The sequence below is a fragment of the Embiotoca jacksoni genome, unplaced genomic scaffold (genome assembly GCF_022577435.1).
Source record: "Embiotoca jacksoni isolate LCO1_2020_lvr unplaced genomic scaffold, fEmbJac1.0.p SCAF_12, whole genome shotgun sequence".
NCBI lineage: Eukaryota > Metazoa > Chordata > Actinopteri > Embiotocidae > Embiotoca > Embiotoca jacksoni.
Window position 1 is genome coordinate 4,165,783 of NW_027185252.1, and position 24,593 is coordinate 4,190,375.

The following is a 24,593-nucleotide window of genomic DNA, read 5'->3' on the forward strand; positions in this document are numbered from 1 at the left end:
TTTGGTTGTCGAGCTTTTGAAAACCTCTAACCATTTACACTGATATGCTGAGCTTTTGAAGTTACGGCCAAACAGTTGCCTGATTAAAACTTTCGACATGGCAAGCAGAAATATTGGTAAAACAACCTCCTTACCGGCACCTCTGTTGTGTGGTGTGCCACATGGTTCTGTTCTGGGTCTTATCTTATTTGTCTTATATGCTTCCATTTGCGCTCCTAATAAGGAGTTTAAACAGTGTATCTCATCACTGCTATGTAAATTGTAAATCTCTTTTAACTGACAAAATTGTCTCTTTTGAAATACATTTTGTTATTGATTATTTTGTTGTTGTCTCATGCACAATTAAAGCCCAAAATGAGACACCATTATCCCCCAAAAAAAACATTATTGTGAAAAAGACACCACTTAAGGAAATACCTAGGTCCTCTTTTAATTGTAAATGGCATCATACCATTTTACCACTTACTTCCAGTCTTTAAACTATATGCTGCGGTGTCAACTGTAAAATATTCTGCAGTGAGACCTCAAAACAAAGCTGTGCTTTAACTGTTATAGCTGCAGCATTATGTAGCTGCCTCCTCCTCAGGTCATCTGAGTCACTGCTTCACTTTAAAAAGCTTTTAAAAACGATTTGAACAGATAGATGATGTGCTGCTTTATGGTTTTCACTCTGATCAGTTGCTGTTTCTCATACAGCAGTTTTAGAGGTGGATTATAAATAAAGTTTTCCCGGATGTTTACTTTCTCTCTCGCACACAAACACGCATACAAGAAACAGACTGAACTCACACACACTGTCCAACTCCTGTCTCCCTGCCCGGAGGGAGACGGGAGTCTTTGGCAGGCGCTGAGATAGATGTCTAATCTCTAAAGCCACCTGGAGAAGATGGATAAATGGAGGATTTCTCTCCGTCTCTCCTTCTGTTTCTCTGTCCTTCTCGGTCCTCCTTTATTAAGCTGTTTATATGGTGACGATGTGTCAAACGAGTGTGTGTTGAAAAGGGTTTGTGTGTGTTAGGGTTTGACTGAACTTGAGACTCCTGTTTCCCTAAGATACTGTTTACTGGTACCATCATGATATAACGTGCTTTGTAGTGGTCCGTGTTTTTAGAGATGCCCACCGATGGTGTTTCGTCCACTGTGTTCAAGAATAAGAAAGTTTAACAAAGTTTTGCTTTTGGAAATTTTGCCATAAAACCTCATATAGATGTTCATGTTCTCAGGAGGATTTTGACTTTGTGGATCCACAGATTTTTCATCCATAGCGCCAACATGATTGCATGTTGACATGAGTGACATGAACTAATGTGTCCAAAATGCAACATATATTTGGTTATTATTGAATTACAAGCAGAATCTGACTGATTGACATTTTATCTAAACTTATAAAATTGCCATAAAATTATTGTTACAACTTTTGCATTTGTTTCATATGTAAGAGCCTTCAAACCAAACCCTGTTTTCTCAATGTCAATGTTTCTGTAGTTAATATTTATCAAATTTGGTACAAACATTGATATCGTACCTCCCTCTGGATTATTCATAATTGAATGATAACAATTATTAATACATTGCAGACTGGCAAACAAGCAGAAGGCCAAGTCAACACAATAACTTACTCTTGGTAGATTTCTTGCACTTGTTCATAATCTTAAGTAAATTCCAGCAGTTTTTTTTCTGCTGAAAAGTGGAATTTTCTTGAAACACTTTTCTTCAGGATTGGTGGTTATCTGTTGCCTATACTCCCTCACTGAGGATTTAGTTGTGTTATCACGGCTCATACAGGGATTGTGTTGGTCTTTTTCATGACCTGTCATTATTTGTCCAATACGAACCACATTCCCTGCAGCCTGCAGCTTCACTTTGTCAATTCGCAATTTCTTCAAATGGTACCATGCTAAACTAAGAGAGGGAACATGGCTAACCGTTAGCATATTGTGTTTTTACCTTTTGACTTTTTATCAAACAACTCGAAATTGCCAAATGCAGCTGCATCGTCTGTACTGAGTCCATTCAAGTCTTATAGAGGGGCTCCGACTATCGATCATCTAAAATGATTCGTGTACAAAATTTAAGTTTGAGTTTTAAGATCCTGGATACCCAAACAACTCCTCAAACGTTACTTCTCTGTCGAATACAATGTTAATACTCCACATAATAGACAAACAGGAACCCAGTCTGACGACAACCTGCGTCACGGACATTTTCTTAGTGGCATTTATGTATTTTTAAGATGAAACTTTTGAGTTTAATTGAACTCCAGCAACGGTGTTTACCTCCAAAAACATATTTTCTCACCCTTCACTCTTCCACTCCGTACAACGGCCAAGGAAAGTGACTCACTCTTTTAAATAAAACCCTGCATGAAGCTGTCATTATGGGGCAATTATTTTTGAGAAAAGTTGCTGCGGGAAAGGCATCGATTCTTTGAAGAGCAACTCACGCCTCCCACTGTCGCACAGCTGGGCAGCCGTCCTTTATTCAGCTGCTCTTTGATTGCAGATCTCCAACGTAGAGGGAAAACGGGGGCTGTGATAGTGAGGAAATGATCCTGAATAAGGTGAAATTGAGACACACACGGTGGATAATTACCAGTCACTCTGCTGCATGGCAATCATGGCCAAAGGCTACAGAGGAGCTGATTGGTGGCCTGCTGCAAGCGCTCAGAGACACCTGTGTGCACGAACACACAAATAACATGCTTGTATGTGGGAATGCATCAAGCCTCACTGCTCACTGTTTCTCGTTTTAGATGCACACATTGGATTATTTACACGTCAACATACACCACGATTTCCTTTTGATGTGATAATTGATGTAAAGAAAAGACGAGCAAATAAAAAAAAAAAAACACAGTTGGGTGTTTATATGTGCAGTCATCGGAAAGGCACAAACATGCCATTCACTCTGAGACGACTTCATTTAATGTTGCAACTCAATCATGTTGCTTCACAAACAGCAGAGACGTTTATGGTAAATTAGCACAATAATATCAGCAGCAGAGCCACAGAAAGTGATTGTCTGTGTAGTTCAACAGGAAATGAGAAAATGAATGAGAAAATGATCAGAAGAAAACATAAAGAAGTTCAGGAAGGAGGTTTGTGAGTCATCACAGATTTTGTTCAGTTTAAAATTTTAATTGATTGACTTTTCATCCCCTTTTCTATTTTTTTTATTTATTTATTTTGTCTTATGTAAATATCTTCATGTTATTGTTGTCATTGTTTTGATTTTGTATTTTAAACTATTGGCTTTTATTCTGTAGCACTTTTATAACTTTCAAAGCTATATCTATATTTTAAGCTTAGTATTGTTTATTATTGAACGTAATTGTGCATTTTTGCCATTGGTATAATACTACAAGTAATACCATGCTACTATTACTACCACCCTACTACAACTACTCCTCTTCTTTCTACTAACTACTGATAATAATAAAAAAAAAAAAATAATACACAAAATTATTTTTAAAAGAATGTAGAAATTCCCGGTATTTTCCTATTTTTCAACAGGCATAGTTGAGACACCTTATTATCCTCTGAAGGACCCTTCATAATTCCAGCATGGCGGCGTCCGTACGGGTGTGCTGTGCCCTCCGCATCACTGTTGGAGGTGAGTTATATCTCTTTTTTTTAATTTTTATTTTATTTTCCACAGCTTTATGAAAACAGCTCGACGTCTGTTTATAGTATTTAATGACCTGAAAGCGGGTCTGTTGTGTTTGGCGAAGATGACGTGATCAGACAGGTCAGGAAAAGAAGTTTAAAATCGGTGTAGTCAGAAAAAAACGCTTTTAATGTGCAGTTAACAATAATATTTAAGCCCTTAAATGTTTCGTGCAAATGATTAATGCGTCAGTTTTCTTTGCGACAAATCAAAACAAATCTCCCAAGTAAGCCTTTGAAATGATGCACGGTTAAACCCCACCAAACTCCATTCAAAATTATTTCAATTTAACGTCGCCCTGCTTTTTTTTTTAGTGACTATAGAAGTCTCCGAGAAAATAAGCAGAGGATTGTAACGCAGTACTCAAATACCTGAATTCGGTGAAATCTCAAGGATTATCAGACTTTCTTTACTGTCTCCCCTCTTTGATATATTTGATGGATTCATTTTATTGATGTGTCATCTGCAAACAGCAGGTCCAGACAAAATAGGCTAAAAAAAAAAGACACCTGAATATCACGTGTACACAGACTACATACAGCTGAAAAAATGGACAAAGATAGTAACTGTATGAAAATGCGTGTTGTTATGTTGAAAACTGAATAAAAAAAAATGTGTTTGAAAGACAACAACAACCAAAAAAGCCTCTTGGAAAGAGAGACAGTGTGAGGTATCAGGAAAAAGACACCATCATCATCATGTAATCAAACAAAATGTCATTCACATCAACTCATTTTATTGTAATTATGTAAATGCTGTATATGTTGCTTTATCCGTGTGTTGCGTAATTCAACAGGACCATCAACATGTCCTCCCAATGAGTGTCGTTAGTTGTTGTCTCCATGCGACTGTGTTTTCTTTGAACCTGATCGGTCAGTTTTGATACATCCGTCTGTCCTCCGGTGGGTGTTTCTGTCTTCCAGGTGCAGCAGGAGCCCTTCAGGTGTCCCACTTTGCGAGTCGAGCATCGGCAGCGTCCCTCCGAAGACGCTCCGCGCTTCCGCTGTTCCCTCCGACATCGTGGCAGCAAACCCGACACGGCAGCTTCTTCAACAAGCGTACGTTTACGAAAAAGATTATTTAAAAAAAAAAAAAAACATTTCCTTCCCGCTGCAGCCACAAAGGAGCAACTATCCTTTCACCAAAATATTGTATTCACACTATCTCATGATTTGCAAAGGAATACGCATGTTTTTGTTTAAACGGTGCAAATGCCGCTGTGGTTGGTTTGCAGTTTATTGTTTGATGGTTTAAATTGCTATAAATTTGCCTTTTCTTGTTTTTACTCGAATGTTGCTGAGCAGAAATGAATGGATCGCTTTCCGTTTGGTCTTTAAAAACACAGTAACCTCCCCCACTCCCCTCCACACACACAAACACTTTTAGTATGTCCCACGTAATGTTTTATATACGAGGCCCCGGGTGTCCACATACTTTCAGCCGCGTAAAATATGTTTAAAGTGATTCTGCCGTCTGGAAATGCAGCTGCGTGTCCGCGGAAGCTGTTCGGACATGTCAGTTTAACGACAGTGTTTTAATGGGAATGTGTGGAGCTGTCAAAACATCTTTTTTTTTTTTTTTTTTTTTTTTTATCTCAGGCTTCCTCTCTGCCGGCTCCTTAAGTGCTGTCTCTTTTTTTTTTTTTTCTTACTGCCTCAGCATTTCACCAGACAATTTAATGTTTTGCGGCTGTCAACATGTCTCGCTCACGGTTTGCGTCGCAATCGCAGGAAAACGCACTCAAACACCGACGGCCCGTCACGTTGCACTGACTCAGAGGCCGCGCTCATATTTCTTCTTTAAATATTTACCCTCAGGAGAGATTTGGCCGTCGTACTTTTCTTTTTATTCTCCAGTTTTTCTCAGTGGTTTTTCAGATGGGCCTTAATCTGCGGATGTACTGCGGGTCTTAAACCGAACCTGCTGCGGTACTGTAAATCCACCAACACTACCAGTTTATTGTATTTTAATTACAGTCCCGAGGTGCTCCAGTATGTCACTGGTTGGACATCTTTATTTTTGGCCCTCACAGGGTCCCGTACATTCTCACGCTGCGTTAGTGGGACTCTTAAATTGTGAAATTGCTGCAACAAAATCTTCCTATAAAACATTTTGATGTGCATTGTGGACACGTTCAGTAGTTGTTTTTAAACTACGAATTAAAGTGTGTTTTTGTTTGTTAAAAGGAGATTTCTGATGCAGTTCGCAAAATAGTCATTCCTGGTGACTAATTTCTGTGTTTACTTTTTGGCAGACAAAAAAACACTGTTTAAAATAATTCATGTAAAAATTATGGTTGTTTTTTTTTGGAAAGTTGCAGGGAGCTCATATTTTGTGTGACTCCTTGTTTCCCTGAGAACCAAAATAGAAACACTACTAGGAAATACACCAGGGGGAAATAAACTGGAAAGATTCTTTTATTGTAAAATCTAAATTCAGGATACAGTTCAGCACATCTGCTTGAATGTATTGGTGAGGTTTGACTCTATAAATTCTTCTTTCGTGCAGGTTCAGTTTGAATTGAGAGCTCGGCACCAGCTGTGTTTGCGGATGAATTCCCTGGACTTCACTGTATTTGCTGCCACTGTGTGTTCAGCAAAGCTTTGGTGCCGGCCACATGTCTCTCAGTCGATCCCTGTTTCTCTGTTGTTTTCCATCCAGATAACAAGGAGATAGAAACTAAATCCTTAGAGCTGTTACGTTTCTGTTTATCTTGTGTTTATTTATGTGTGTGTTCTCAGTGACGGCGGAGGAGCTGTGGAAAGGTGTGCTGGCGGAGTCGGGCTCCGGAGCCAGGAAGGGCCGAGGGAAGCGAACCAAACGCAAACTGAAGAGGGACCTGAACCGAGGCCAGAGCATCGGAGAAGGTGAGACGTCATCTGTGCGTCTTTTCTTTTTTTACTCTCTGGACAATCCTGGGAGCAGTGAAGAGTGAAGCACATTAGAAACTCAGAAAGTCTCACTTGTATTCCTTCTAAATATGAAAATGTGAGTGTTTTATTATTTTCTTTGTTCAGAAGTGCTAAAATTTCTCCTCCTCTGCCGTTAACTTTTCAGAAGTTGTCACCAGTGTGTCTAACTAATGCTAATAAGAAGCTGATAGACGCGACACTAGAATATTCACTGCTGGGTGTTGATTAATTTATGACACTGCTCCACTAGTGAGATGGATTTCTCTTCATTCACTCTGACAATCCTCTTTTTCCTGTTTTCAGTTGTCTTATTCACTTCTGCTCTCATTAACCACCGGTCCTCATTCAGTCTCAGTGTCTTTGTCCTCAGTGCTTCTTCTTCTTCTTCGCTTTGACTTTAACTAAATGTGCCTCGCTCACCTCCCGACCCCATCCATCTCCGGTGGTGTGAAAGTCTTTAATCTGGGTGAAAACAGCTTTAAAATGCCTCCAAACGTCTCCAAACCAAACATGCAGCTCAGTTTGAGTGAACGATATTACGCTGCACAAACCACTCCAGTGTTTTTATTGGTTTGGCTTCCAGCTCTCCATCCTTTATGGAGGTTCTTAAGACTAATACAGTTGCTTTTGGCAGAAACAAGAGAATTAGTGATAAAATGTCTACCTGTTTATTTATTTACTACTAACCCTGTTAATTTCTGAGTGTGCTGTTTTCAATGGAAGTACACTTTGTTTATTATTTCTCTCTCGTGCTGTGTTCCAAATACTGTACTTGTGTACTAACACTCACTGTTTTGAGTGCATTAAGTGCGTTCACACTGTCAAAGACGGAAACAAGTACCGGGATGATGCACTCAAAACGGTCCAAAACAAGAAACGTGAAACGCTGGACACTTCTTTTTTACAGTCTTGGATCCATTTCTTCTGTTTTCTTTTCTGTGTCTTTAACCCCGCAGGTCAAGGTGGTTTTCTGTGGCCTGGTCTGAACACGCCGGTGTTAAAGGACGGCATTTTGCAGAGCATGAGTCAAAGAGGCGAGGCTGAGCAGCAGGAGGTTCAAGCAGAACTCGGTACGCACACACAAAAACACACACTTCACTTTTATGTGCACATGCAGATGTACAAAAGCCGTTTAAATTATAAATCAAATGCAAACATACTGCCACTGTAACGCCCCAAACCGGTACGACTTCAGGAACACGTTGATTTAACCCGACCTCCTGCGATCTCATCTCACAGCTGTCAATCAGTCGTCGGCACTCGTCAGTCCACGAGTCAGCTGGAACAAAGCCAAAGGAGAAGTCAGTTTACTGGAAAATAAAATTGTCTCTTCATGAACCTACATGAAGAAGCGGCAGGGGAAATGAGGTCTTAATTTTGAGACGTAGAAGCACCACTGGTGTGACACAGAAGACGCCAATTTGTCTCCACTGTGATCTCATTTGTTAACAGTAATTAAACTGATAGCTTAACAATGACAAATAGCACCTTTTGCTGTTTGTGGCGCTGGGCTCCTCGACGGCAGCCGTGGCATAAGTTTCTCCGGCTGTGTCTCACCTGCAGTGCGCCAGAGGGACGACTGGGAGAGGAAGAAGAAGATGAAGGTGAAGAGGGAGAGAGGGTGGACGGGAAACTCCTGGGGGGGCATCAGCCTGGGCCCCCCCGACCCTGGACCCAACGGAGGTAAGCTACGCCCAAAACACTCGCACTTTGTCGAAAATCTAAAAATCTGTAAGACAGAAATGTGAAATATTTTGACTGAAATCCTTTAAATGGTTCTAGTTTACTAGAAACAGCTGAAATGTCCCTTTGAAACCACACGACATCATAAACAAATAAATGAGACGAATTTAAAACACCGTCCCTCCGTCACATTCTTTTCACTGCTTTTTATTTTTTTCTGGGAAATGTCGCCACGGAAACGCAGCTCGTTCAGTTGTCAGGGATTATCAGAATCTTTGAGATAATTTCTTTTAAAAGGGAAAGATTTTATAACCTTTCTTTTACTTGCTGCATGGTGTCGTCAGGAATACAAAGACAGTAAAACCTACAGAGTCCAGATCATGACACAGCAGGTCTGTAGGCATCTTACATGTCTGTTGGAAGACGTCATGGTGAGTGTGGTGGAAGTTACAGAGGAGATGGAGTGTGCTGCTGCTGTGTGTGTGTGTGTGTGTGTGTGTGTGTGTGTGTGTGTGTGTGTGTCAGAGAGAGTGAGAGGTTGCTATGGGGGACGATTAGGACTGATGAAGAGGAGGATTCGACAGAAGTCTCAATTGGGCCAGTTTCCTAATTTAGAAAGACATCTCTCTCTCTCTCTCTCTCGCTCGCTCTCTCTCTCTCTCTCCCAGTCTGTTCATCTCTCCTCTCTTTTTGCTCTCTGTGGCTTTCCTGTTCACACTTTGTCTTTTTAACCTGGATTTGTACTTGTCACTCTTTCATTCTCTCTTTCTGTCCGTCTCTCTTTGTCTCTCGGTTCCACTGAGTTCATAGTTTAGTGGGAATTATGTGTTCCAGAAATTTGGTAGTTTGGGACCAATACTACTAAAATACATGAATTTTAGGGTCCCAAAAATAATGAATCAACCAGCTGAATGTCTTTCAAAAATAAACTATATTTTTTTATACTCATGTTATGAACTATCGCTATATGAGCCTAAACAAGCTACTCGCTGGATTCGGTGAACAGATCCAGATGCCTGTCTTTGACACTCAGATCATTTTCGGGTGTTTTCTGGTTTCGTTATAAAACGCTTGCGTGACACCGTTTCCATTCTGGCTTTCGGTCGTCTGTAATTGAATCCTGATCATCCGACTCAAATGCGATATATATCTCCATGCATGACGCTTGATGTCTTTTTAAATTCTTTCTGCAGCTGCACTTGCTGCCGCCACTCCACGTTGTTGCTATTGTACCATCTTCAGCTCTTCGGTACTATAATGAAATGTGTAATGAAATGTGTCACGCTTTCAGTATTTTTGCCATTAACTTGGTGCCTCATGAGTCTCACTTAAATTAGTCTCTGAGGAATTTTGAAGTGATGCTTCTGATATTCAAAATAAACACGAGCCTCGTTGACCAGCAGTTGCTCTAGAAACATAATGTAGCCGTACAGCATGCGGAAAAGGAAATGATCATGATTTCCTATTTGCCTTTATTCTTAATTTGGATCCCCATTCACATAAAATCACACAGAGAAAACAAACCAAAACACAGGTGATCAGTCTGTAGTGATCATTCAGGGGGTACAAATAACAAATGATGTTATCTTATCACTATCGCAATGTTACCTTAATGCTATCCAGCCCCCAACCCTTTTATTATGAAGCCCAGTGTTTCCTGTATTAGGTCCAATATATTAATAAATACATTTGACTGTGTTTTATTATTTGCCTCTTTTGTGCTGTCAGTTTTTGGGAATCCATTCATGTATTCAATCAGTTCATTCAGAGCTTCATGTGTAATTTTATATATTAGTTCTTTTCAGTGAGTCAGCACGCACACCGCTGCATCCCTGGCACGCCGAAACTGAAAGCGGCCATTTTTAATCCTATTAGTTACACCTGTGGGTGTTTCATCTATGACATGTCATGTTTTTTTTCCTGCCTTGTTTTGTTCCTGTTTTTACGCTCATGAGTTCTGCTGTTTAAATGGCTGCCAGCTTCATAACACATTGTCCTTCAGGGACAATAAAGACATGCTGTAGTATAATTCCTCTTTAAGTGTGGGGTTACGTTACGATATTGAAAATCACCGTATTGTCAACCGTGCCTCGTGGAGCGGAAGGGTTTCGATCAGTACTTTGGATTGAAGCTTGAATCTAATATTGTACCGTAAACCCTCTGGGGCCCACAGTGGTGCAACTCCTGACTAATCAGCTCTTCATTACAAACCCTGAGGAGCACCGGGAGCTTATTCCAGCTGATTCACTGATGGAGCTGCTCGCCTCCCGTTCCCAGCCTCATTACACGTTCAAACCTCGGTCTTTGTTGGAATCGAGTTGAGCTTGTTTACCTCGATCTGCTTACGGATGAGGGACTCGGTAGTTACTTCTCGCTCCTCACTCTTCTTGTGTTCAGCCTGCTGCTTCACATCCTTTCTTTTTCATTTCCTCTTGATATTTCCTCTCTCTCGTCCCCACGCTAACAAGCTCTCTCACATCATGAAATACACCTCTTGCAGTCTCTCTTGTAGCACACACACACACACTGCCTGTCGTTCTCACTCACCCATAAATGCACTGGGGGCCTGGTGAATGTGATGTGCAGGGATCTGTAACCAGGTTGCTTTGTCTCTGATCAGGTTTGGTATCTTGCAGATGGTGGGCTAACGTCCCAGCTGAGAGACGCGAGTGTTTTCTCCTCGGAGCCGTTCGAGCCGACTCTCCTTTGTTTGCTGTTAATTGGTTAGAAGTGAACAGGGCGCTGCTGGGAGAGTAGCATCCTTCAGAGGTCACTGACAATGGAAAGTGCAGACTCGTTACGCCGTTGCAAGGGCTTCTGGGTATTTGTTACGCTAGCAGGAGCCTGGTTTAATCTGTTTATAGTGTGTGTGTGTGTGTGTGAGACTGTGCCTAAACGTGTTTGTCTGTTAAAGCTTTTTTTTAATCTGAACTGTCTTTCTTTCCCTCCTCTGTCCGCAGAAACCTACGAGGACTTTGATTCGCGTGTCATTGAGGTGAGTCACACTTTTCACAAACTACGAACTTGCATACGTTTTCAACATTACCACAAAAACTGCTTAAGATATTAAGAAAAAGCCCAGAAAACAGTATCATGACTGACACAAACACATTTAACCATCAAATTGTCGTATCAGTTTAGTTCTAACTTGGAATTGTAATTAAATCCTTTCACCTCATTTTGACAGATAAATTTTTTGAACTGCTTTATTATTATCATCCACAAGACTCAAAGGTAATGAAACCTGTCCTGCCTCTCCATATCTAACCCTTTGTTGTTCATTATGCTGCAGTTTGGATGTTAACATATGGCTGATGGCAGCAGTAAAATTGCTCTTTAGACATTTAATCATTCAGGAAAAACAAAACGAAACAAATCGCAGCTGTGCTGATGGTAAAAAAGAAAAGTGTGCAGGGAGGACGAGGAACCTCCAGCTTTGTGTGCGTGTTTTCAGAATAATGCAATAGGAAGCCTCAGAGGGGACAAACTGTTTTCAAGAATATTGTAAATCCGGTGTGGCGTGTACACATGTAGGGCGATGGGGCTAGATTTTGTTGAACAAGTAAAGCTGCTTTTGAGCACTAAATTTCACTGAGGCCAAATAGTGCACTTTCTGGAAGGTCACATTTGCATCCGTGTTTGATAGAAAGTAAATAAAAAGCAGTGTTGTTCCTTCAAGAGGTGGATTAGTCTGTATTTCTACATCAATGCCGGCGTTTGAACCGAAGAGAAACGAGCACAAACGCACACATAACACTCTGTGTGACTCATTGCACTCGTATTCCTTTAATTGTTTGGCTTTAATGGTTTATTTTAGTGTCAAATTGTCAAAAATGTTTTAATCTAAAAAAAATCTATAGTGTCCACTTGTTTTGTAATAACGAACGTTTTTTTGAAATGAGAGACTGCTTGATGACAGTTATAAGGACAATGTTGTAGTTTCCAGTTTGACCTGAGGGTGGCAGTGTGGTCGCATTGTTACAATGCCAAAAACTGTTAAAAAGTTAGAGCAACAACACAGCCTGTGGGGGATGCGTGAGTCACACCTCACTGCTTTGGCGCGTCATCTAGACTTTTCTATTTTTTTTTTAAGCGCTGAGTTCTGTGATCACATGTGCACTGTATAGTCACAGCAGAAATCTAATGTAGGCACTAATTATACAATGTCAATAATTTAGCAGGTGTTTTTCCGATGCGCTGTCTCCATCTGTCTCTGTCGTGATTGTCTTGGTCTGAACGAGGCTAAACAAAAGTCACGTGACTGCTTTTTGGTGGCATCTCTTCACTTGTCAGACATCGAACGTTCAATCGCTGATGGCCATTATCAACGGAAAACTTGATATAGAAAGATAGCGCCGGCAGTAGCAACGCTGCAGCAGACACGCTGGCAGCACAGTTTTACCCAGCAAAGCTCCGGAGTCTGGTAGCAATGTGTTCTTCTCTTTATGTTGTTTAATGGCAGTTGGCAGAAAGCTTTGAAGTGCATTACCGCCACCTTCTGGCGGTAGTAATGCACTACAACCAGCCATTGGTAAAAAGGAAACATGAAAAAGGACGGTATTCGCATATAGTATTACACTTTTTATGTTTTAATGAGTATTCGAATGTTCAAAAATCGTGACCCATCTTTAATAGATACTTACTTGTGCTTCCATTTAAGTAAAGGTGTTATCATGTGACCAACCGAAGACTTGCAAACTGATCAGTGTAGCCAAGTAGTTGAACCAGAAGCCGCTTGACCCCCAAAACTGTGTGTGTGTGTGTGTGTGTGTGTGTGTGTGTGTGTGTGTGTGTGTGTGTGTGTGTGTGTGTGAGATAAGGTGCACTGTGTGGACACTTAATTTAGATTCCCTCTCTGTCATGCTGTGTCTTACCTTACTTCAATTAGCACTAATGGTCCCCACTGAACTAATGGGGGGGGGGAGGTTAAGGCTGCAAGGTCACATGTACGCGCAAATATGCGTGTGTACCCCTCGCAAACTCGCACACACATTATCTTGCGAGGAGATCAGTGCATAAAATCAATACATGGTACATTATTTTTGTATATTAGAAGTCAAATTTTCTTATAATTTCAATACGTGTGCCTGTTTCCACGTGTGTATTTAATTTGTGTCTACACACACAGTATTAGATTGTGTGTGTGTGTGTGTGTGTGTGTGTGTGTGTGTGTGTGTGTGTGTGTCTCTCACATTGATAGTCTTCCCCAGCACTCCTGCCTGCATAAATAAGAGTGGTGTCACAGGCATTAGGCTTCCCCCTGGAAACCCACGGATGCTTTTACGGAGTCATCACCTTCTATATAAATATACGCTCGGTGTGTGTGTGTGTGTGTGTGTGCGTGTGCTCGTGCGCGCGCCACTATAAATTCAAGCCTAATGAAATGAAAGAGGATTACTGGAATAAAAAGGCTTCTCTCCCAAGGACGACGATGTTGGCATGCCATTAGTGAAGACATCCAGCGGGAAGGGAGAGGGAGGGTGGGTGGGGTGGGAGGAGGGAGGAGGCGGGGGGTGGGGGGTGGAGGGAGGGAGGAGGAAAAATTATGAAAGTGAGTTAGGATGTCAGAAGATTAGAATAAAGTAAAGAGTGAAGATGGTAAACTGCAGGGTGTGACTCATACAAGGTTGATAATAACAAAGACAATAACTGATGAGAAAGCATGAATTAGTAAACTATACAGTATTGTAGTATTCTCCTAAGTGGATACGCCCAAAATCATAGCTAACAATACTCTGTGTTCTTAAACAGTTTTCTGTGTATTCACTCTAATACATTCTGGGTATTTATACTATTTTTTTTTTTTATACGATGGCCAATAAGAAAGCTGACTTTTGGCACAGATACCAAAATAAAGAAAATAATTTTTCAGCCACTTGAAATGCAGCTTTTCTGCTTTAAGGTTTATATCGGATATATAGTGTATAAAGGAACACGATGTGCAGTTGAGTATATTGAAGCCTGCACTACTTAATATATTACATGTAATCCGTTTAATTATGCACATTATTTCAACCCATTGACCTACGTGGCTGAATTCCACGTAGGAGAAGTCCTGCTTTGGTGCATGTTTAACACACAATTGAGCCGTCATCAATACACCTGTACAGAAGTCAGAATTTCTGCAATGTTAAGGGCCATACGTTTATTATATAAACAAACACTGGGTCAATTGATATTATGGAAAGTAAAAATGCATCGATTTAAAGTGAAGAACCCAAAAAGAATTATCCCCCAACTCTGCAGCTCCCCTCAGCTGTACTGAGCTTTTTAAGCCGCTTTCAGCTCATTGTTTTGGTTTTCCAGCCCACAACTTCTGTCTGACCACTCTCATCAGGCTTGTTTCCAGCCACAGCTTGCCGCTATTATGAAAAAAGCAAAGTTGGCAGCTAGCTGGTAACCAAAGTTTACAGGAGTTGGTGGGGAAAAAAAAAAAGAGGAGAAAGTTGGATTTAGGTGCACTGAGTGTCCAGAAATAGGGTGATAGGGGATGTGTAAGCAAGCAACATGTCACAACAACTTCATAAGGTGAAAACATGTCAGTGTTGTGTGTTACAGCTTGTCCTGCTGCCCCCCCGGCCGTCAGAATACACACATTTAATCAGGTTTATGCAGGTGTGTGTGTGAGGACAGTCAAGAAATTCGTCAAATGAAAAACATGCACCGTAATGCACCATTTAATCCACTACAATAACATTACCAACTACAGCCCTCAAAAAAAATGGCCATCAAGTTAAATCACCCGTCCCTGGCACACTTTGAAGAAGAGAGGGAGGTAGGGCGGACAGGAAAGCGAGGTTTGGAGAGTCGGGGCGGCACAGACAGAAGTGATGTTCATGGCCTCTGTCCAGGTACAGCAGCCACTTGGACAGGACTCAGTGATTTCATTAACAGAGATGGAGCGTTGTCAGTGTCACAACAGGGTTTTTGTCTCTTTTTCTTCTTTGCTGTCTCCTCCCTGAAGTCAACAACCTTGAAAGTTTTGTTGAAACTAAACAGGCAGCCGGCCGGATGACGGCAACCTGAAAAACTTTCAATTGGATTAGATGTGTTTAAACAGCCGAGCGGAGGCACGTACGTGGCTTAATACCTAAAGTGGAATTCACATAAATGGTATTAATACAGCTTTGTTTGTAATTTCTTAAAGGCATTACTTATATTGTTGATGCAAGCTGGTAGCAGTTCGTATCCTCTGTTATATACAGTTGTAGCAGGAAGATTGTCACTTAAATTAGTGCAATTAAAAGAATGGCATATGTATTCAGTTATTAATACATTTGAAAATATAAGTTTGAAGGCATGAGTCACATAATAATCTAGAGTTAATTTAGAGGATGCTTGTGAAGGTTTAATTTGAGAACAGTTGACAGCAGTTTGAATGAATGAGAAATGCAGTGTTTTTGTGTGCTAGTTCTGTTGTAAGATACTTATTTACTATTTGAGTGTGTTTATATTCCTCAAGAAAGAAATTGATTTTCATTAGAAATTGATTTTTGCCTTCTTTTTTTTTTTCCTGTCATTCACTGACACACACACACACACACACACACACACACACACACACACACACACACACGTGTGCATTCCTGAGTCATTTGCATGATTGATACACAGTTCCTTGAGCCAGCATGATTGTTTTTCTGCTAACAGGCTTCCTTTCATGGCTTCACAACGCTGGATAAAAACAGAATTACAATTCTCTATATTTTTTGTTGCATTTCCTTCTGTTTTAGGTAAATGAGTTCAATAAACATGTGTATTGAAATACAATTTTAAACTAGAATCATAATCTAAACTCATTGTCCTCATTTTATCCAGCATTGAACATCCCTGAACAGTAACAAAGGTTTTACGTTGTAATTTTACAACAGGGATTATCATTTTCAAGCCGTGCAGTAGTAAATATCCTCTTTTAAACTCCTCGGTGGGTTTTCAGAGTCAAGATGTGAACTTAAAATCCAAGTGACAAGAAACGATTGTGGAGTTGTGTGGACGTGTGTCGTCGTTGGTGCTCTCGCAGGCGCCTTCTTGTTTCCCCCGAGTGCTGAAAACTCCTCCCCTGCACTGCAGCGTATAGACGGATCCCGATAGGAAGCCGTGCAGCAACAGATTGAGTAAAAAAAAATAAATAATAAAACATTAAAAAAGAAGCGAGCTCGAAGCGTCCTCCCACCGCCATGCTGCCGCTCATCCGGTGGAGGAAAAACACGCCGTCCATCTGCTCGGCTGCTGAACGCTACGCCAAAAAAAAAAAAAAAAACTGCTGCATCCTTCACCTACGATGGCAAATGTCTGCCCCCCCCCACCGAAGCTCAACATCGCCGGCGACGCTCGCACACGCTCCTCATCCGAACTGGATGCGAGCCGCAGCGAAACACGAGAACTTGTTGCATTTTTAGTTATAAAAACAGTGTTTTGAGATGCCATCTGGTCCGAACCAGAGTTTCCTTATCCTCGACGACGCGCACACAAGGACGCGTTTCTGCTCCTCTCCACAGGCCTGCAGTTTACAAGCAAGAGTGTTGCATCTACATATTTTACATCTAAGCTCTAAAAGCAGCGTCGTGTTCATGCATGTTTGTTTAAAGAAAGAAATTTGGAAAAGCTTGCGTTTTTTTTTTTTTTTTTGAAGGCTTCCGTTCTTTCTCTGTGTGTGTGTGTGTGTGTGTGTGCAGTGTGTGTGCCCGTCCTGCAGGGTTGTGTTTTGGTGTGTGCTGCTACCCTGACCCCAATCCTTCTGCTGTGGCCCCGCAGTCAAATTATAAACCCTTTACTGAAATGTGCGTTGCATAACTAGCGGCGCTGAAGGCACATCTTGACTTTGAAGTTTTTCTGCTGAAATTCTGCACTGTTCTGTCGCTTACGCTCTCTGGCGGGGATGAAAGAGACGAGTCGAACTGTGAATTTCTTCTTTTTTGGGGGGGGGGAGGAGGGGGGAGATAAGTCCCCACACCCCCCCCTGCCGCGCAAGCCCGCTGGTGGTCCGCGTTCAAGCTGCTCGGAGACGCAAAAGATAAAAACAGAAAAGTAGCACGCTGCGATGGGATCTGTCGAGTTGCGTGTCCTTTTGTTTCTGCGGTGTTTCAGGTCACTTTTGAAGTCACGGTTTTAAAATGTTTCATAAAATCCAGAATTAGCATGTTCCTCTGAATTTTCCCGGCTGCTGGCGGCGGCGGCGGCGGCAGCGGCGGCTCCCCTCGGGGTTGTTTTTCCCGTTACAGCGGACTTCGCTCCGTCTCTGAAGGAAGATTTTGCGCGCACAGTCGGAGATGATGTCGGGTTTTTTTTTTTCTTCTTCTTCTTTAACTTCTGAGCTTTGCTTTTATCATCAGAGTGTGAAATGAATGTGTCTGTATATTATTTGAGTATTCGTATAAGGAGGGTTTTAGTGTAAAATCTCTCACTCCGTGTCTTGTTTTTATCCACTCGGTTTGTTCCGGCTTCACTCGGTGTCCTGATTTTACCCATTTTTTTTTTCTTATTTTATTCTCTCCTCTCTCTCCCGCTCACACAATGTGAGCAGTAGAAGCTTTAACATCTCACACGGAAGAAAAAAAAAATCGTATTTGCCTTGCTGCCTTTCCTGAATACATATTTAATAATGGATGAATTACTGAATGCGCTTCTTTACAAGTCTTTCAACCTCAACAATATGTCTTTATTTGTGGAGAATGATCGATTTAATGTGTTATTGTCCTATAATCAAGATTTAAAACAGCCTGACTCAAACCTGTTTACTATACATCACGGTGTTTGTAGTGCACTAATCAATATTTTTCTATGATCAATGACTGTGTAATGTAAACGGGGGTTGCTTGTGGTGATGAACCAACAGAGAAGCTCTCCAGGGTGCTTCAGCATCTTTCAGCTCATTGTTTTGGTTTTCCAGCCGCAGCAGGAATCAGTTTTAAGTGATAAACCTTCGATAAACCCGTCGTAGGCTTCCAAACAAACAAACAAACAAACACAAGACAAGCAAAAGTTTAACTTTAAAGCAGGGTGAATATTCAACTTCCAGGAACCAGGTCTAAAGAAATAAAGAACGTTTGCTCCATATTTGCAGAATGTGTAAACGGGCAACGACTTAATGAGTTCATAATATGTCAAGAGGTTTGATCTGTAGCTGCTTGTAGACTTGTGTGGTGAAGAGCTCGTTATTGTAGCTTCAGATATAGAAGATCTAGTGATCCTTAATGTAAAACAACTGTAAAATCAGGCTTTTTATTACAAAACCGTCATGTGAAGAGAGGTGCTGTGGCATAGAAATATTTTCTAATCTGCCCTCTAATTAACTTAATTAACTCTGTTTAATGAAGTCATCAGTATAACTGGCTGTTTTATGTATCACAGTGACATTTAGCAGCGCTACTGCCGCTCGCTTGCGTGTGCGTGTGTGCGTGTGTGTGCGTGTGTGTGCGTGTGTGTGTGTAGTTGATAACAGACGAGCAAAGTGCTGACTCCCCCCAAAAAAACTTAGACAACTACACACACACACACACACACACACACACACACACACACACACACACACACACACACACACACAGGGTGCGACCCACGGTCTCTTTTTCAATGTGTTTACACTTTTTCTATCTCATACACATCTACTGTGTGCTGCACACATACCTCCATGTTCAGTCGCACACACACACACACACACACACACACACATACACACCGCCCATTCTTATAAAATTTTCCTCCTCATCTTTTTTTTTCTTCGCTTTCTTGTTTCATTTGTTTATTTCATTTGTCTTGTTGTTTCTTATCTTCTTCTCCTGCTACACTTTGCTCCTCCTGCTAATCAGATTGATCACCTCTCCTCTATCGTCTCGTGTTTAAACAGGCAATAAATCCTCTTTTCCTTCTTCTCTCTCCTCTCCTCTCCTCTCCTCTTCTCTCCTCTCCTCTCCTCTCCTCTCCTCTCCTCTCCTCTCCTCTCCTCTCCTCTCTTGTTTCTGTGGTGTATCTATGCTGCCCCCTGCTGTTTCAGAGTCATATTGCAGGAAGTCTTAGTTGTGAGATAGATAGATAGATAGATAGATAGATAGATAGATAGATAGATAGATAGATAGATGACGGTCTCCTCTGTTCAGTGAAAGTCACTTAAATCTGTTTGTGTATTCGGTTCTGAATTCAGTCACAGATACACAGAGTTTTAGTCATTTTAATATGACTGCATTTTCTAGATATCAGATGTTGTTGGTTATTGATGTGTGATTGTTTATTTTGTAGGTGAAGAGTGTGTTCAACATGACGGCCAAGGAGGGCAGGAAGAGGTCCATCAGCTGTTTGGTCGCCGTGGGAAACGGCAACGGAGCTGCAGGTTTGAATTTCTCCAAAAGATACATAACTTTGATATCTAACAAATCCAAAATTTGTTCAAGGTTGTTTTGACCTGAAAATCATTTTAACCACTTCCTTCCCGTCCCTCCCACCAGGCTTTGCGTTGGGTAAAGCAGCGGACAGAAACACAGCTCTGAGGAAGGTAAGACCACAAGTCAGATTTTTGTGCCTTTTAAATGTTGAATTTTTGTGATATGAATTTGAATATAATTGATTAATACTGAGAAATTAACTTGAACAGGAGACGTAATTGCCAACTTACAAATCATCGGTTCACATTTATCATTTTATGCATGAAGTCCAAAGACCTTCCTGACAATTAGTATAATGTAGAAGAATTAAAGGACATTTCTGAAGTTTAGAAATAAACTAAAAAGATTTGGAATAAAGGCGTATTTGAAGAATAAACTTTCCTGAAGGAGCTTAAAAAAACCCAAAGAGACCGGCTTCCATTTAATTTTTCCTATGAAGGCCTTATTACACACAACAGTGATTCCCAAACTGTGGTACGTGTACCACTGGTGGTACGCAAGAGCACTCCAACGGGCCCAAGTCTAAAAAACTCATCAGTTGATTTCCTTTTATTACAGACAGCCAGTATTACATCAACATGTCACAAAACGATGATGTAAAAAATAGTTTTCTATCATTTCAATATTTTCAAAATAGAATTTGCCAGAGCTGAGCTGCTTTACATGATGTTTATGTCTGACTCAGCATAACGTTAGCTTGAGGCAGTCAGATTCAGACTCCTCAATTGTTGATGTCAAGAGGAATGATTTGAATTTTGAAATAAGTAAAAGCTCCAAATAACAGTGCTGAGTGACAAAGCTGGTCGAGAGGAGTCGGAGTTGACAGTTGAGCTGCTGTTGAAAGAAGAAATGTAAATGTATTTTTACATTTTGAAACGGTAGCCTTATATAACTGAGATTTAGCCATTCTGAGGCTACGGCAGGGTTAAATCAGGTCATTTTATTTTTATGAAAATAGTATTTGGTACATCATGATACATGGTCTGAAAAGTTTTGTGAACTTCTGACACAAGCAGTTTTTCTGCTGATGATATATTTCCTCTGTTAACGCTCCAGTTTAATTTGTCTCCAGCAGCTCCAGCAGGAGATGTGTTCATTATCACAACAAAAGGCCAACTTTCAGTCTGTGTGTTTGTGTGTGATCTGCAGGCCAAGAACAGAGCCATCCACTACTTGTACTACATAGATCGATACAACAACCAAACCAGTAAGTCCATGTTTCTCATATTTTATCTGTCAGTTTGACAGAGTTTCGCACCGATCCGCGCCGTACAAGTGCTTCGGCAGGGAGTTTTCTACGAGTAAAAAAAAAACTGTTTCGGACTTTAAAGTAAAGTAATTATCCGAAATATTTTCTCCCGCTTCGTTACTTTTGCATCTATTCCACCTCTCTGTCCGTCTCTTTCACTCCAACGCGATCACATCGTATCGCCTGCTTGTGCTCGTACGAGCGACATCATCTGAAAAAAAAAAAAAAAGATCCTTTATAAAAAAAAAAGTGCACCGCTCGTACTTTCTTACTGTAAAAACTCCATTTGGCTTCTTGTGCTGCTGCCGGAGAGCAGAGACGTAAAGGTGAATGTGTGAGTCATCGGCCTCCGCCGCGACCACCGGAGGAGAAAGTTTGCTTCCTGCGTTGGCCGAAAACCAGACGTGTGTGTGTGTGTGTGTGTGTGTGTGTGTGTGTGTGTGTTGCACGTTCATAGATAGAGAAAGCCACCGCACGCCAGCTCTCTCTGTGCGACCATCTGCAGCCTGTCTGCGTGATTGGTTGTTTGTTTGCTTCTTTCTCAGGATATCAGTCGTATCAAACCTGCAAAAGCTTTGGGATCATTTTTATTTCCTCTGATTCCTTTGTTGTTCCCTCACTGAAGTCTTTTTTTTTGTTGTTGTTGTTTTTTGTTACTTTTACCGGCAACGTTTCAAGATTTTAATCCGTCTGTTTGTTTGATACGCCGCGAAATAACTCCAAAAGTTTCTTTGGTGTCAAACCAGATCTGAGAAATCTGAAGTTTTTCTCCATAATTATTCTGCTGCTTCGAGGTCTCAGTCAGGAAATCCAACATCTGGATCCTCCCAACTCGACTCGCTTGGTCGGAGAAACAAAACCGATAAACAAATATCGCACACGAGGGAACTGCAGGGTTTTAAGTTGTAATTTAAAAGTTTTGAGCTCTTCTGACCTTCGTTAGTGTTATTGGCTCACTTTGTGAGCGTTCATGTAGCTTCAGTTGTGCCCAGCAGAAATAAATGAACCACGCAAAGTGAATTTCAATGAATTAAAACGTGGCAGCATGTTCGGTTCAGTCTGTTTTGGGCTTTTTTTCCCTCTTTTGTTGTGGAGAAAATAAAACCTTTCGGACAGAAGAGGAACAACAACAAACTGTTTTGCAACAAATTTCCATTTGATCAAAAAAAAAGTCAGAGCAGATTTTTTATTTGAATGATCTGATTACTGGAAAATAAAGGAAGGCTTTGTCGAGGATGGTTTCGGCTTTTTATATATATATATATATATATATATAAAGATAACGAGACTTTCTGGAATCATTACGTCTGCTTGTTACGTGTCGGCTTGTTCTGCCGCTTTCTGCTCTGCAGAGTGTAATGTTGTTGTTGTTGTTGTTGTTTTCTCCCCTCAACAGTTTATCATGACATTCAGTCCAAGTTCAAGAGGACGACGCTGCGCATGAAGAAACAAAACGAAGGTGCGTTTGTTGTTTGTTCAGGATTTAGTTTGGAGCTGAGGCGGCAAAAATTCACCTGGATGGTACGACGGAGTTTTAAGAGCCACACTGACAAAAAAAAAAAAAAAGTAGAGGAGGAAGATAGATTTTTTTTTTCATTTTGTGTTTTGATAATGAAATGTAAAAAAAAAAAGTCGACAATAAAGTCAAAATGTTGAGAAGCAAAAGAAGCGCCTGAGCTTGAACAACTTGATCAACTGTCCTATCGTGTCTTGTGATTCATCACATCCTGTTTGTATTGTCCATTAAAACCGATTCTGAAGTACAATTGCAAGAGTTCATCGACACAAGACATCTAGTAGAATCATATGCCCAAAGCAAGTAGTTTTGATTTATTCTCAAAAGTTCGACTTTAATCTTGAAATGTAATTTTACTCTGGAAATGCAATTTCAACTTTATTCTCGACATTTGGACAATAAAAAAAATAAAAATAAAAAATCCTCCTCCTCCTCCTCCTCTAATGTTTTTTTTCCCCTTAATGTGGCCGAGACACTCGGTCGTAGGACGCATGGTCCTGGATCCTGTGTGATACTCTTTAATCTGCGTGATAGTCATTTTATTATTTTTGCAGGATTTAGTGTTAAAAAAAAAAAAAACGTCGTATTTCCAATTTGTGCCACTGCCTCTCTCGTCTTCCCTGTCAGTCCAGTGTCAGTGATGTAAGACACACTTCAACAGCACATAGTAATAACTGTTAGGATTTTACAGCACAAACAAAGAAGGTTCCCAGATTGTGCTGCTCTGGTCTGCAGGATTTGAGATTGAGCTCAGAAAGATAATATACTTCACTTTCTTTCCTGTGGAGACCCAACGTTACATTTCTGACGTGTGTTACAGTAGAAAACACAACAACAAAGACAGCCGGTGTTTGATTGTCTCTGCAGGTTACGGCCTGCAGTGCCACCGGGCGATCATCACTCTGTGCAAGCTCATCGGCATACAGGACCTGTACTGCAAAGTCGATGGGTCGGTGAATCTCCTCAACATCACCCGGGCCCTCTTCATGGGATTAGCCAATCAGGTGAGGGCATGTAGTAACGAGAAACAATATTGTTCATGACTGATTTAACTAACTCGATATTAAGAAAAACATCTGGTAAAGATCTCACCTCCTCTCTCCTCCGTCTGCCGTCCCTCCTCTTCCTCACCTCCTCTCTCCTCCAACATCTACCCTCCGTCCTCTTCCTTACCTCATCTCTCCTCCAACATTTACCGTCCCTCCTCTTCCTCACCTCCTCTCTCCTCCAACATCTACCGTCCCTCCTCTTCCTCACCTCCTCTCTCCTCCAACATCTACCGTCCCTCCTCTTCCTCTCTCCTCTAACATCTACCGTCCCTCCTCTTCCTCACCTCCTCTCTCCACTAACATCTACCATCCCTCCTCTTCCTCATGTCCTCTCTCCACTAACATCTACCATCCCTCCTCTTCCTCATCTCCACTAACCTCTCCTGTCCCTCCTCTTCCTCACCTCCTCTCTCCACTAACATCTACCATCGCTCCTCTTCCTCATCTCCTCTCTCCACTAACCTCTCCTGTCCCTCCTCTTCCTCACCTCCTCTCTCCACTAACATCTACCATCGCTCCTCTTCCTCACCTCCTCTCTCCACCAACGTCTCCCGTCCCTCCTCTTCCTCCCTGTAGGAGACCCACCAGATGCTGGCCGAGAAGAAGCAGCTCCACGTCGTCGAGTTCCATTCGCAGACGGGCCCGCTGCCCACGGTGGTGGCGAGCCCTAAAGACGGAGCCCGACCCGACGTGGAGTCCAGCGACGACATCCCCGACACGCGGCTGCACTGGGACGACGTGCAAGCCGCGCAGGGCATCAAACGCTCCATCTGGGCCGGCGTCAAACGCACCATCTGGTAGCGCCTGATGTCTGGATCGGACCGCGGGACACAGGGTCGGACCGATGGAAGCGAGCGGCGTCAGACCGAGGACCTGACTTTTGTCTCATCACCTCCACATCTTAGTGGAATGAGTTTGTAAGTGTCTTGATTGCTTTGTTGAACCGAGGACTGAAAGTTTCAAAAATGTTTTCTCGACATGATGACGCCTCATTGGACGACTTAGTTCTCCAGATCCACCATGAAAAGGCGGATCGAGACACCGAATGGTTACTAATACAATAAAGTATAAATCTGTAAGATATTCATGCTCTGTCTCATTCATTACGTACAGCATGTTATATCGGTAATGAACTATTAG

The 24,593-nt window shown here is 41.5% G+C and overlaps 1 protein-coding gene across 1 annotated transcript; it reads left to right on the top strand.

Moving 5' to 3' along the window:
- Positions 1–3,556: 3,556 nt before the first annotated feature.
- Positions 3,557–24,536, top strand: mrps5 (mitochondrial ribosomal protein S5). Its single transcript, XM_069144289.1, has 12 exons — positions 3,557–3,612; positions 4,590–4,724; positions 6,408–6,533; positions 7,535–7,648; positions 8,142–8,261; positions 11,222–11,256; positions 19,497–19,587; positions 19,703–19,749; positions 20,789–20,846; positions 22,285–22,347; positions 23,272–23,408; positions 24,030–24,536. Exons 1-12 carry the CDS (start codon positions 3,564–3,566, stop codon positions 24,252–24,254), a joined length of 1,200 nt encoding a protein of 399 aa, XP_069000390.1. The 5' UTR covers positions 3,557–3,563; the 3' UTR covers positions 24,255–24,536.
- Positions 24,537–24,593: the final 57 nt, after the last annotated feature.